This window comes from Boleophthalmus pectinirostris, unplaced genomic scaffold, assembly GCF_026225935.1.
Source record: "Boleophthalmus pectinirostris isolate CB_2022bp ecotype Guang Dong unplaced genomic scaffold, ASM2622593v1 HiC_scaffold_1, whole genome shotgun sequence".
Lineage (NCBI taxonomy): Eukaryota > Metazoa > Chordata > Actinopteri > Gobiiformes > Gobiidae > Boleophthalmus > Boleophthalmus pectinirostris.
In genome coordinates this window covers 38,476,198-38,488,697 of record NW_026570970.1, presented here as the reverse complement: position 1 = coordinate 38,488,697, position 12,500 = coordinate 38,476,198, and the positions used below count along the sequence as shown (strand labels likewise).

Here is a 12,500-nt window from a genome sequence, read left to right as displayed (position 1 = left end):
TGGACAAAAACTATGGTTAAAAAAAATGAAGAAAACATCTTCAGTTATGTTTTATAACGACAGGTACACGGGCAAGTAAAGCTAGTCCTGGTTCAGTCCTGTTTTAGTCCTGATTTAATCACGGTTCAGCCCACGTTCAGCCCACGTTCTGCCCACGTTCAGCCCACGTTCTGCCCACGTTCTGCCCACGTTCAGCCCACGTTCTAGTACAGGTTTAGCAGTCCTGGTTCAGTCCTCACCTGAGCTGGGCGGGTCCAGGGCCTTGCTCTCTACCTCCACCTGGTGGTAGTGGCGGATGCAGACGCGGCTGTCGATCTGGTAGAGGAGGGCGGGGCAAAGGTACGAGAACTGATCCGGAGAGATGAGAGAGTCCGGACTGAGACCAAAGTCTGTGAGCAGCTGGGTCAGGTTCAGGCACTAGAGGAGAGAGACGGGGTAGAGGAGGAAGAAAGAGTGAAGGAATAAAGAGAGAGAGAATTAAAAAAAAAAAAAAAAAAAAAAACAGATTAAAGTGTTGACTGTGACCTGTACGTCTCTCTCCTCTCTCTTAAACTGTGAAAATGACAAACTCACAATGCTCAAGCCCTCTGTGTGTGTCAGATGCCCTCCCCGTGTGTCAGATGCCCTCCCCGTGTGTCAGATGCCCTCCCCCTCGTGTGTGTCAGATGCCCTCCGTGTGTGTCAGATGCCCTCCCCGTGTGTCAGATGCCCTCCGTGTGTCAGATGCCCTCCCGTGTGTCAGATGCCCTCCCCGTGTGTCAGATGCCCTCCCCGTGTGTCAGATGCCCTCCCCGTGTGTCAGATGCCCTCCGTGTGTGTCAGATGCCCTTCCCGTGTGTCAGATGCCCTCCCCGTGTGTCAGATGCCCTCCCCGTGTGTCAGATGCCCTCCCTGTGTGTCCATTGGGTCTGGTCTTATTCTGTGTAGAAGCTGCTGTAGTTTAGACTTCTACAAACATGTTGTGAAATGCCTGAGAGTCTTGGATGTCCAGGATGTAGAAATGTCATGAAGCTGTATCTCATCGTTCATGTCTCACCTCTTCATGTTGGTGGGTGGAGCCTCCTGGATGCAGTGGACCAATGAGAGCAGGTACGGTGGGCGCGTTCAGTCCTCCCACGGCCTCCCTCCTGCTCCTCGCAGCTCCCTCCCCGGTCTGACCCCTCCCTCGACCCTTCTGTCCTTTGCCCTTCCTCCTCCTCTCCTTGGCCTGCTCCTCTCCACCTGCGGGAGGCGCCGTGGAGCTGTGGGTCTCTTCCTGATCGTGGACGTGCAGATCCGGACTCAGGTCTTGGCTCTTTGAACTCGCCAAATCCTGCAGATGTTTGTGGTCTTCTACTTTGAGCTCTTGTCGTCGGCCACTTTGCGCAGACTCGAGCTCCTGGTCGTGTGTGGAACCCTCGAAACTTTTCACACCTCCTCCATTTTGTCCCAGCTCCTCCTGATGGGCGTGGTTTTCATGAGCGTGGTCGTGGTCGCCGTGGTCGTCATGGTGATCGTGCTCTGTTCCTTTCTGCTCATTTACACCATTTTCAGTCTGTAGTTGTCCTCCATTTTGCCTCATATCGTCTTCGAGAATGTGCTCTCCACTTTGTGCCACCTCCTCTCCGTGGTGATGGTCTCCGTGGTGATGGTCTCCGTGGTGATGGTCTCCGTGGTGATGGCCGTCTCCGTGGTGATGGCCGTCTCCGTGGTGATGGCCGTCTCCGTGGTGATGGCCGTGCCCGTGTCCGTGGTGCGAATCCTGTTTTCCATGTTTATGTTCCTGCTCGTTTGGCGTCACTTTCCGATGGCGTGCGTCTGGTCCTTCGATGGTTTTCCTCTCAGGACTCGCTGCTGTGGAATGAGTCGTGCAGTTGGTCGGCGCCTGCTCAGTTTGCGCTCTGTCGGACTCGTGGCCGTGTCCGTGTCCGTGTCCGTGCCCATGTCCGTGGCCCTGCGGTTTGGCGGCGTGCGAGTGGGTGCCATCTTGAACGTCCAGCATGTCTAGATGCGCCACATGGTCGTGTCCCAGCTCCTCGTGGTCGAGCTCCACCACTTTGACCTCCCCCAGACCCAGGCTGAGCAGCAGACTCTGGAACCCAGCGAAGTCCAACCGGTCCCTGGAGCCGTAACGCCGAAACAGCTGCCCGATGTAAAACTGCTGCTCCTCCTCCAGAGTGACGCCCCCCGGAGGATGTGCGGCGCCGTGAGGGTGGGTGTGGTTGTGGGTGTGGGTGTGGTTGTGGGAGTGGTTGTGGTGATGTTTGGGGTTGTTTTGCTCGTGGCATCGGTGAACTGGCTGAAGGAGAATGGTGAGGAGACACAAGAGGCAGACGTTTGAGGACATCTGGACAAACATGGTCCTGAACACGGCTCTGCAGAGAAGAAGAGAGAGGACAAAACTATTTAAGACTGAAAGAGTTTAAAAGATTTCACATAAAGTATTAAGTGCTCTTTTAATAGTATTTGGGGGTCCACGTGTACGTTTGGTGGAATCTGAAAATGCAGATGTGTGATGGATCAGATTTTTCATGGAGCCACATCAACATTTCGATTTCATTCGTGATCATTTTTGATATTTGTATTGCCTGTAGGCCTGTAGTCGAATAAAGAAGTTCTTGTTGGACTAAAGACATGAGCTGCCGATCACTTGGCCGACTAAAAAAGCTCTCAAAACTGTTCTGTGTGTCTGACCCAAACTGCTCTCACAGAGTTATAATATTATTAAATGAAATGTAATAAAAAATCATCTCATTTCTTTCTGATCACGGTCCCTCTGATACTCACATCGGATTTTGCAGTTTATGCGTCATTTAAGTCACTTTAAAGGTTCAGAAATCAGATTACAAATCAGATTTGGAGCTTAATCTGCTTTTGACAGAGAAATATCAAATTTTCAGATGACTGGCTCTTTCCTTTCTGCTGTGCTCCATCAAAATCCTGATCATCTAAAGTCTAGTCCATTAATACACATTAAGGTTGTGCAATTCATTGAATTTTGATCGTGACTTCGATTTGTGTGTGAAAAGATCTCCAGCGGTATAATTGAGTTGAAATGATTTGAATCTTAACAAAGCTTATTTTGGGATTTTTTTTTTTTTATATAAATAAGTATATTTATTTTATTTTTAGTATAGAGATTGTAGAACAGCTGGATATATCGTTTATTTGAGACATTTGTTTTTCTGCCTTATTTCATGTTCAAAGTTTATTTTATACATGTTATGTTTTAAACATCATGAAACTGCTCTAAGAGTCTATATTTATTTTCAATATAAAAGTTTTGTGTAAATTATCAGTAACAAAGTGTTTTGTTTTGGTTTGTTTTTTGAGAGAGAGAAAAATACTGAATAAATGCATTTAAAAACATTATTGTAATAATTGTGATTTCAATATGGACCAAAATAATCGTGATAATGATTTTTTCCATAATCGAGCAGCTCTAATACACACGACTGAGACGCCCAACAAATGGTTAATCGGTTAAACCACTAAAGGCCCAGAGCCCTGAACTGGAGCCACTCAGAGAAGCTTTGGCTCTTTTGTTGACAGTGTTGTTCACACAGATAAACTCATGAAACTAAAACTGATCCAACAGTCACAGCTAAACATCCAAACCAAACACAAAGCACACATCTCACAACAATCTGAGGGCTCTAAAGGTGCACTGGGTCACTTTTCTCTGTGTTCCATGGAGACGTTATTGCTTTTTCTGGATCTATCTCCATGGAGACAAGCTGCAGACACCACCAGACCCAGTTACAGCTCAGATCTGTGGAGAGGCGAGCCCACTGATGCAGTAAAATAAAGAATGTTTCTCGAGGCTTTTTCTCCCAAATAATCTTTAATTGTAAATGCAGTTGGGTATGTTTAATGCCATACTGAGGAAAATTCCAGACAAAGCAATATCATTTCCATGGAGACAAGCAGGTGGCGGACCCTTCTGAAGCTTTTGTGAAAAAAGTAATAATAATTTGACTTTATTTATACATGTATATATGTTCTAATGTTGTTCCTCAAAAACACACCTGGAGTTGTGTTTTGTTTCATTCACACGTTTGAGTACTTTTTTTTTTAAAATCATTTTTCAGTTTGTCTACATCTCCAAATCTTAAAATGCTCTGTTCCACCTTGTGATGTCATGATAGTTTTCAACTTAACAGCTCCTTTTACCTTTAGTTCAGCAGAGATTAGCAATTCCTGAAAGAATCAAAATTGTCCTAGTGAAGGTGTGTGGAGTTTAATACAGTAATACAGGAAGTGCTCCACTGTTTTTTTATGTATTACCACATGACATCACAAGGTGGAACAGAGCCAGAACAGCCTAAATATGCAGGGTTTGTGTGTTAAACATGTGTGAATGAAACAAAACACAACTCCAGGTGTGTTTGTGATGAGGAAACGACAGTAGAACAGAGATCAGGTCCTAGTCTCAGATGAGCCCTTTAACCATAAACAGGACGATACATCAGGGTTTGGGGGCACTTTAAATCTAAAGAGTTGATTTAAATACAGAGGCCCCATTGAAGAGCGCAGGAGCCCGCGGTGCATTCAAGAGCAGAGACAGCGCCGGAAATATAAGCTCTGTCTGAGGAGCCCAAAGGGGAAGTCAAGTGATCATCATGAGACCAGAGAGGAGTTTGGGTCCGAAAAAAAAAAAGAAGAAGACAGAAATATACAACTAAAATAGACCACAGGAAAATAAAAAGCAAAAGATAAACCAGAAAATTGAATGAACCCAGGACTGAACCAATTCAATCAGTATGAATCTACCTGACTAAACGAAACCAGGGAGTAAACCGAGACTCAACAAGAACTAAACCAGGACTAGAGCTGCTCGATCATGGAAAAAATCATTATCACAATTATTTTGGTCAATAGTGAAATCACGATTATTCAAACGATTATTTTTTAGTTACGTGATGCATTAATTCAGAATTTCTCTCTCTCAAAAAATAAATAAATAAAATAAAAAAACAGTTATTTATAATTTATGCAAAACTTTCAATTTGCAAATAAATATAGGCTACAAACCTGAACCTTAGAGCAGTTTTGTGATATATAAAACATAAAATTGATACATGAAATAAGGCACAGAAAAACATCAATGTATCTAAAATAAACTATTTATCCAGCTGTTCGACAATCTCAATGTTTAAAAAATAAAATAAATATACTTATTTATATTTTAAAAACCCCAAAATAAACTTTAAGCTTTAAATTGTTTCAACTCGATGATGAGTTTGGAGATCATTTGACACACAAATCAAAATTGCAATCAAAATTCAATAATTGCACAGCATTAACCAGGACTCGACCAAACAAGCTCTGAAACAAGGATCGTCATGTTTCATTTAGAGATTGAAACGTTTGGGTTGGCAAATATTTTTCAGCTTGTTTCTCAAAAAGTCCTGGTTCATTTTAACTTCTTGGGTTCTTTTTAAAGACAATGCAGTAAAGTGTGTTTACCTTGTTGACATGTTTCGGCTGCTAGATGCAACCACCAACACCGGTGACAGTTCTGAAGATGGCTCGCAGCTAGCAGCCGAAACAAGTCAAGAAGGTAAACACACTTTACTGCATTGTCTTTAAAAAGAACCCAAGAAGTTAAAGTATATAAGAAGACAAAATGAACACCTTTTGCTTAAGTCCTGGTTCAGTTCATAGACTGTATAAAAGAAGTGGACTAAGAGTGTGACCCACAGAGTTCAGCGCCGCTCAAATGAGGCTCGTGATGTTCACAGTTACAGGAGTCAATCTGGAGCCAGGCTCTATATTATGAATAGGATTATTTTAATGAACAAAATGTCGAGGTTCACTGCAGCCGGTACAGAGAGAGGAGACACAAGATCTTAATGTAAGTCCATTGGTGCCAGAGTCAGAAGGAGCCGAAGATCCTCCTGGAGAACTTCCTATTTGGCACACAGCGGCTACAGCGTTAGATCTGTCCACTCATATATAAGGTCCCTGGTTCGGTCCCTGGTTCGGTCCCTGGTTCGGTCCCTGGTTCGGTCCCTGGTTCGGTCCCTGGTTCGGTCCCTGGTTCGGTCCCTGGTTCGGTCCCTGGTTCGAGTTTGTAAAAACATGTCATGGCATAAACCACTGACCATAAAACCACAAAGAACCAAAACAAAGCCATAAAAAACAGAGCCAAAGTCTTTATGACCATTTCTATCAGAGACAAGGTCCATTCTCCACCACAACACAACATCTGGGAGGGCATCTGACGCAACACATCTGCAGATTAACTAGACACATTTGACCTGCCTCCATGTCAGTCAAACACTACAGGGACACAGGAGGATGGGAGGGCATCTGACTCTAAAACAAGATTTTAAAATGAGATGTATGTTACACACGTTTACACACAACATATTCACATCACCATGTTCCCTGAAAATGAACGAAAGAAAATGCTGCATTCACAGAACACAACATATTAACATGTTTTATAAGTCTCACTTTCATTTTTCACGCTCTGAGTCTCCTCTTCCTTTGCTCTCCATGCTAAGTCACTCCCCCTTCAGAGCACTATCACAGCACAGTCAGCGTCCATCCCACTCATGAAACTCCTGCACGTCACATCAGGTTTGTGGTTGTTGTGCACAATTTTGTGTCATGTTTTTGTGTATTTATGGAGAATTGTCGGGTGGGAGCGTGGGGGATGTCGGCTTGTGGGCGGAGCCTCGTACAGAAAATTTAAACTAACTGCACAGAAGGTTCGAATAGGGCCCGGGAGAGATCACTAGATTACTCAAATGTGCATGGATGTAATTAAAAAAAAATTAAAAATAAAATAAAAAATCTAATCAATCCCCCCTCTTTAAAATGTGAACTTTGAACAGAATCCTATTACTTAAACAGAAATCTCAAATCTAATCAAAATCAGATGTTTTTGTCAAATCCAAAACCCTGACGTGGGTCTGAAACAGCACCACAGAGCTGCAGTCACATGCTTCTGTCTGACCACATAACGTTTATACAACCACAGCCTTGACTTTTGCTCTTTATGACACTATAAAACACAAATTGAATAAGTGATTTGTGGTTTGTAGAGCAAAAAAGTGAAATCAGCAGAAATCATTTAATCACATCTGGAAAAAAAAAAAAAAAAACTGGCCAAGAATCAAACTATTTGTGTTTGAAAAGGTCAGATCACAAGTGGACTAAAGGGAAGTGAACTAAAACAAAGCTAAGACTGAACCAGGACTGAATGAGGACTGAATGAGGACTAAAACAGGACTAAACCAAGACTAAAACAGGACTGACCCAGGACTAAAACAGGACTAAAACAGGACTAAACCAAGACTAAAACAGGACTAAACCAGAACTAAACCAGGACTAAAACAGGACTGACCCAGGACTAAAACAGGACTAAACCAAGACTGAACCAGGACTGAACCAGGACTAAACTAGGACTGACCCAGGAGTAAACCAGGACTAAACCAGAACTAAACCAGGACTAAACCAGAACTAAACCAGAACTAAACCAGGACTAAACCAGAACTAAACCAGAACTAAACCAGAACTAAACCAGGAGTAAACCAGGAGTAAACCAGGACTAAAACAGGACTAAACCAGGATTAAACCAAGAAACAAAGACTAAGCCAGGACTAAACTAGGAGTAAACCATGACTCACCTAGGAGTAAACCAGGATCATACCAAGACTAAAACAGGACTAAAACAGGACTGAACCAGGACTGACCCAGGACTAAAACCAGGACTAAACTAGGACTAAACCAGGAGTAAACCAAGAGTAAACCAGGACTAAACAGGACTAAACCAGGATTAAAACAAGATTAAAACAAGACTAAAGCAGGACTAAACCAGAACTAAACCAGGACTAAACTGGGACTAAACCAGGACCATACCAGGACTGAACAAGGACTAAACTAGGATCCAAACCAGGACTGAACCAGGACCAGACATTCCAGAGTGAACGGTGACAAGTGCAGCATTAAAATAAGAACAGTAACAGTTTGATCTGAAAGCCTGTGGTGCGCGTCCCGCTGTTTGAGAACCACGTGTTGTGTGTCGTTCACTCACCTCTGCGCGCTCTCCCTCTCTTCTCCTCTCTTCTCCTCTCTTCTCCTCTCTTCACTCTTCTTCTTCTTCTTTCTGGACTCTCCTGTTTGGTTTCAGCTTCTCCCTCTCCTCTCCCGCTCCCTGCAGCAGTAGCAGTAGCAGCAGTATTAGTATCAGTATCAGTAGCAGTATTATCAGCAGTAGCAGTAGTAGTATTCCTCTCTCAGTAGTAGTAGTAGTTGTTTTGATTTGTCCCTCTCCTTTTCACGCCTGTTATCCACCAGAACCAGGAAGTGCCCTCTGAACTCTGATAGGCTGAACCGCAAAGCCACTCCTTCTGTTTCCAAATACCACGCACACTGCAATACAAGTACATACTACTACTACTACAACTACTACTACTACAAAGAGATTTTACAGCTTGTTAGCAGTAGTGTTGTCATCATACTAGAATTTCAAACTCAATTTTCATATTAAGGCATAGACTCAGTACTGTAATACCAATTCTGATACTACGTTAATAAAAACATTAAATGGTAGTACTTTTTCTTTTCCCATCTGTGGTCCAGGAAGGTTCCATAGTGTGCTTTTATACTCAAGATTATTCTAAAGACATTCAGGAACACTCCAAAAAAAACTGGCTAAAATATTAAATGACATAAAAAATAATCTGTCCATGCAGCAAAATTATTTTACTTGACAAGTTCTCTTAAAATAAACGACCTCTAGACTAAAATTAATCCAATTCAGAACTAGTAAGCAGACAATAAATCTGAAAACAAGATTTATAACTGAGTATAAGTTTTCAAATCTTGGCCAGATCAGAGAAATTTGCAGTGAGAGGTTCTGTGTCAATGGGACTGTTTTGTTTTTTTTAAGTATTGAAACCTGTGAAAAATGAGGATCTAGTTTGGATCCAATGCGATTTTGGAGACTTTTCACACCCCTCTGTGCTCTGAGCGCTCGTTCTTACGTAACTCCTCAGTAGGATTCTGACAATGGGGCTGTTATTGTACAGAGAAGCTGTAAGCCCCTTCACAAGACCCTCACCTGACCACCGCACCGGCACTTCAATCTACTGACCAACACGACACGGAAATACACAAACACAAGCAGGACCGATACACACAGTAAAAGTAAAAGTAAACGACGGCTAAACGACCCAAGTGACTCCATTTTTTAATCTACGTTCTAATGTTTCCTCATCACAAACAGACCTGGACAATCCGTGTGTCGTTCCTTCATAAATTTTTCAAAATAAAACCAAAAATAAGAAACCGAAAAAATGACAACTATTTTCTTCATTATTTGTCTCCAAAACCAAAATTTTTAAAAAAATGGATAATGATTAGTTTTTACAATTTTCAATTTATTGATTAAATGAAAAATGGATTCCCCGTTTCTCTGACTTAAGACTGTGATGCTGGACTTTTGCTCCGCATACGAACTAAACCAGGACTAAACCAGGACTGAACCAGGACTGAACCAGGACTGAACCAGGACTGAACCAGGACTGAACCAGGACTGAACCAGGACTGAACAAAGACTGAACAAGGACTGAACAAGGACTAAACCAGCACTGAACCAGGCTCAGTCTGGTTTAGATCTGGTTCATTCCTGTTTTAGTCCTGATTCAGTTCGGCATCTCAGTTTAAGTCACAGAAATGGAAAAAGGCCGTTATCCGTTTTTTTCATTATTCATTTAAAAACAAAATCGGAAACTGAACAACAAATCATTATCCGTTTTTCATTTTGGTTTTGGAGACAAATAATGAAGAAAAAATGTTTTTTTTTCTTCTTCTTCTTCTGCTTTCTTTTGGTTTTATTTTGTAAAATGAATGAACAACTGATCTACAGATTTTGGAGTTGTGTTTTGTTTCATTCACATGTTTAACACACAAACCCTGCACATTCAGACTGAGTTCTGTGTTTTAAACTCCACACACCTTCACTAGAATCATTTGGATCACTTCTGGAATTGCCGTTCTCTACTGAACTAAAGGGAAAAGGAACTTTGCTCTCTAAAACTATCGCTTCATGACATCACAAGGTGGAACAGAGCGTTTTGAGCTTTGGAGATGGAGACAGAGTGATAAAGAGTTACTCAAACATGTGTGAATGAAACAAAACATGACTCCTGGTCTGTTTTTGAGTGGGATTACCAGATTTTCAAAATAAAAAACTGGGACATCCCTGGTTTCTGGTGGTTGATAATAATAAAATTGTGAAATGAGTCGTAATTAAGGAAAACTGTTCTGAACTCAGCAGTAAAGTGAGTCAGTGTAATCATATATTATTTGTGTTTGGTTGTTTTTAAGCAGCCTTTCTGTGTTTTACCTCAGCGAATGATAGTTTACGTCTCTTTACTGTTGGCAGTAAAAATAGAGACATTTGGGACATTTCTTGTATAAAACTGGGACAAATCAGTGGTTTTGTATAAATCTGCTGGGACAGGGGACACAGGCTCAAAACTGGGACTGTCCCGGGGAAACAGGGACATCTGGACAAACTATTTTGAGGAGTTAACATTGTAACACGACAAGAGTCTATTTTGCACAATATAGGACTTTACTTATTAAAGGGACACTAGGTAACTTTTCTTTAGCCTGGGCTGGAGACGGGTCAGAACAGAGTTTGGTCTGTAACTGTCAGATTACAGATTTGTTGACCTGGTTCATGGTTCATATCTCTGGAATTCCTGGGTCTTTCCACATCACAGCAACAATCCAATCCAACAAAAACTGGCACAAACCTCAGCGTCTTCTCTGTCAGGAGAAATAAACTCAAGTCAAATGAATTTTTCACAATAGTTTCAAAAAGTGAAGTCATTATTCAACCCCAAAGATGTGAGTGTTTGAGCTGAAAGAACTTTAAGACATAAGATTCATATGACAAGTTTGTGGAGCCGATCCCAAACAAAGAACGAGAAGAGAAACATTTATGAAGCAGAAGATTTCTTTTAAATACTGTGAATACTGTGAATACTGTGAATACTGTGAATACTGTGAATACTGTGAATACTGTGAATACTGTGAATACTGTTATATAGGCCCTTGCTTTAAATTTGAAATGACGTCATCATCATGTTCCAGGGCTCTTCAACGGTTTTCAGGCCAGGGATCCAAACTGATGGAGAGTTGGAGCAGGGACCCCCGACTGTATACTTTGGAGTACTTGATATTGTCATGCTTTTTGAAACTACATGGATGTACCAACCACATCCTGAAAATTCTTGTTTGTTCTCTTCAAATTGGCTGTTGAGCCCAAGTCTCCATGAATAAGCGACTGTTTACTGTAGAGAAGCAAAGACGAGGACATGTTTTAACATCAGATGTTTTGTCTGTTTAAAGACAATAAAAAGTCCAGTCTTTCCTTAACCATATTAAAAATATTATTGATAGAGAAATGCTTTATATATGAGATCACTGGTGTTAGTTCTGGTGTTAGTCCTGGTGTTAGTCCTGGTGTTAGTCCGGGTGTTAGTCCGGGTGTTAGTCCGGGTGTTAGTCCGGGTGTTAGTCCGGGTGTTAGTCGGGTGTTAGTGGGTGTTAGTCCGGGTGTTAGTCCGGGTGTTAGTCGGGTGTTAGTGGGTGTTAGTTCGGGTTGTTAGTTCGGGTGTTAGTTCCTGGTGTTAGTCCTGGTGTTAGTCCTGTGTTAGTCCTGGTGTTAGTGTGGTGTTAGTTCTGGTGTTAGTCGGTGTGTTAGTCCGGGTGTTAGTCCGGGTGTTAGTCCGGGTGTTAGTTCGGGTGTTAGTTCGGGTGTTAGTCCGGGTGTTAGTCCTGGTGTTAGTCCGGGTGTTAGTTCTGTTTAGTCCTGGTGTTAGTCGGTGTTAGTCCTGGTGTTAGTCCTGGTGTTAGTCCGGGTGTTAGTCCGTATAGTCCGGGTGTTAGTCCGGGTGTTAGTCCGGGTGTTAGTTGTGTTGTTAGTCCGGGTGTTAGTGGGTTTAGTTCGGGTGTTAGTTCGGGTGTTAGTGGTGTTAGTCCTGGTGTTAGTCTGGTGTTAGTTCTGGTGTTAGTTCTGGTTTAGTCCTGGTGTTAGTCCGGGTGTTAGTCCGGGTGTTAGTTCGGGTGTTAGTTCGGGTGTTAGTCCTGGTGTTAGTCCGGGTGTTAGTCCGGGTGTTAGTCCGGGTGTTAGTCCGGGTGTTAGTTCGGGTGTTAGTTCGGGTGTTAGTTGTTAGTTCGGGTGTTAGTTCGGTGTAGTTCGGGTGTTAGTCTGGTGTTAGTCCTGGTGTTAGTCCTGGTGTTAGTTCTGGTGTTAGTTCTGGTTTAGTCCTGGTGTTAGTCCTGGTGTTAGTCCTGGTGTTAGTCTGGTGTTAGTCCTGGTGTTAGTCCGGGTGTTAGTTCGGGTGTTAGTTCGGGTGTTAGTTCTGGTGTTAGTCCTGGTGTTAGTCCTGGTGTTAGTCCTGGTGTTAGTTCTGGTTTAGTCCTGGGTTAGTCCTGGTGTTAGTCCTGGTGTTAGTCCTGGTGTTAGTCCTGGTGTTAGTTCTGGTGTTAGT

General features: G+C 42.6%; 1 protein-coding gene across 4 annotated transcripts in view; it reads right to left on the bottom strand.

Moving 5' to 3' along the window:
* slc39a10 (solute carrier family 39 member 10) overlaps positions 1–12,500 on the bottom strand; it is a 40,184-nt gene that overhangs the window by 16,391 nt on the left and 11,293 nt on the right. For 2 of the 4 annotated variants that reach the window (XM_055162481.1, XM_055162531.1), the window contains exons 2-4: positions 8,027–8,146; positions 1,037–2,354; positions 240–417 (exon numbers count right to left, since the gene is read on the bottom strand). In XM_055162481.1, the coding sequence (XP_055018456.1) occupies positions 240–417; positions 1,037–2,338 (1,480 nt within the window). In that variant the 5' untranslated portion in view covers positions 2,339–2,354; positions 8,027–8,146. Of the gene's footprint in view, positions 1–239; positions 418–1,036; positions 2,355–8,026; positions 9,217–12,500 lie in introns of those variants that run through there. The other 2 variants (XM_055162588.1, XM_055162435.1) reach the window with 2 other exon arrangements.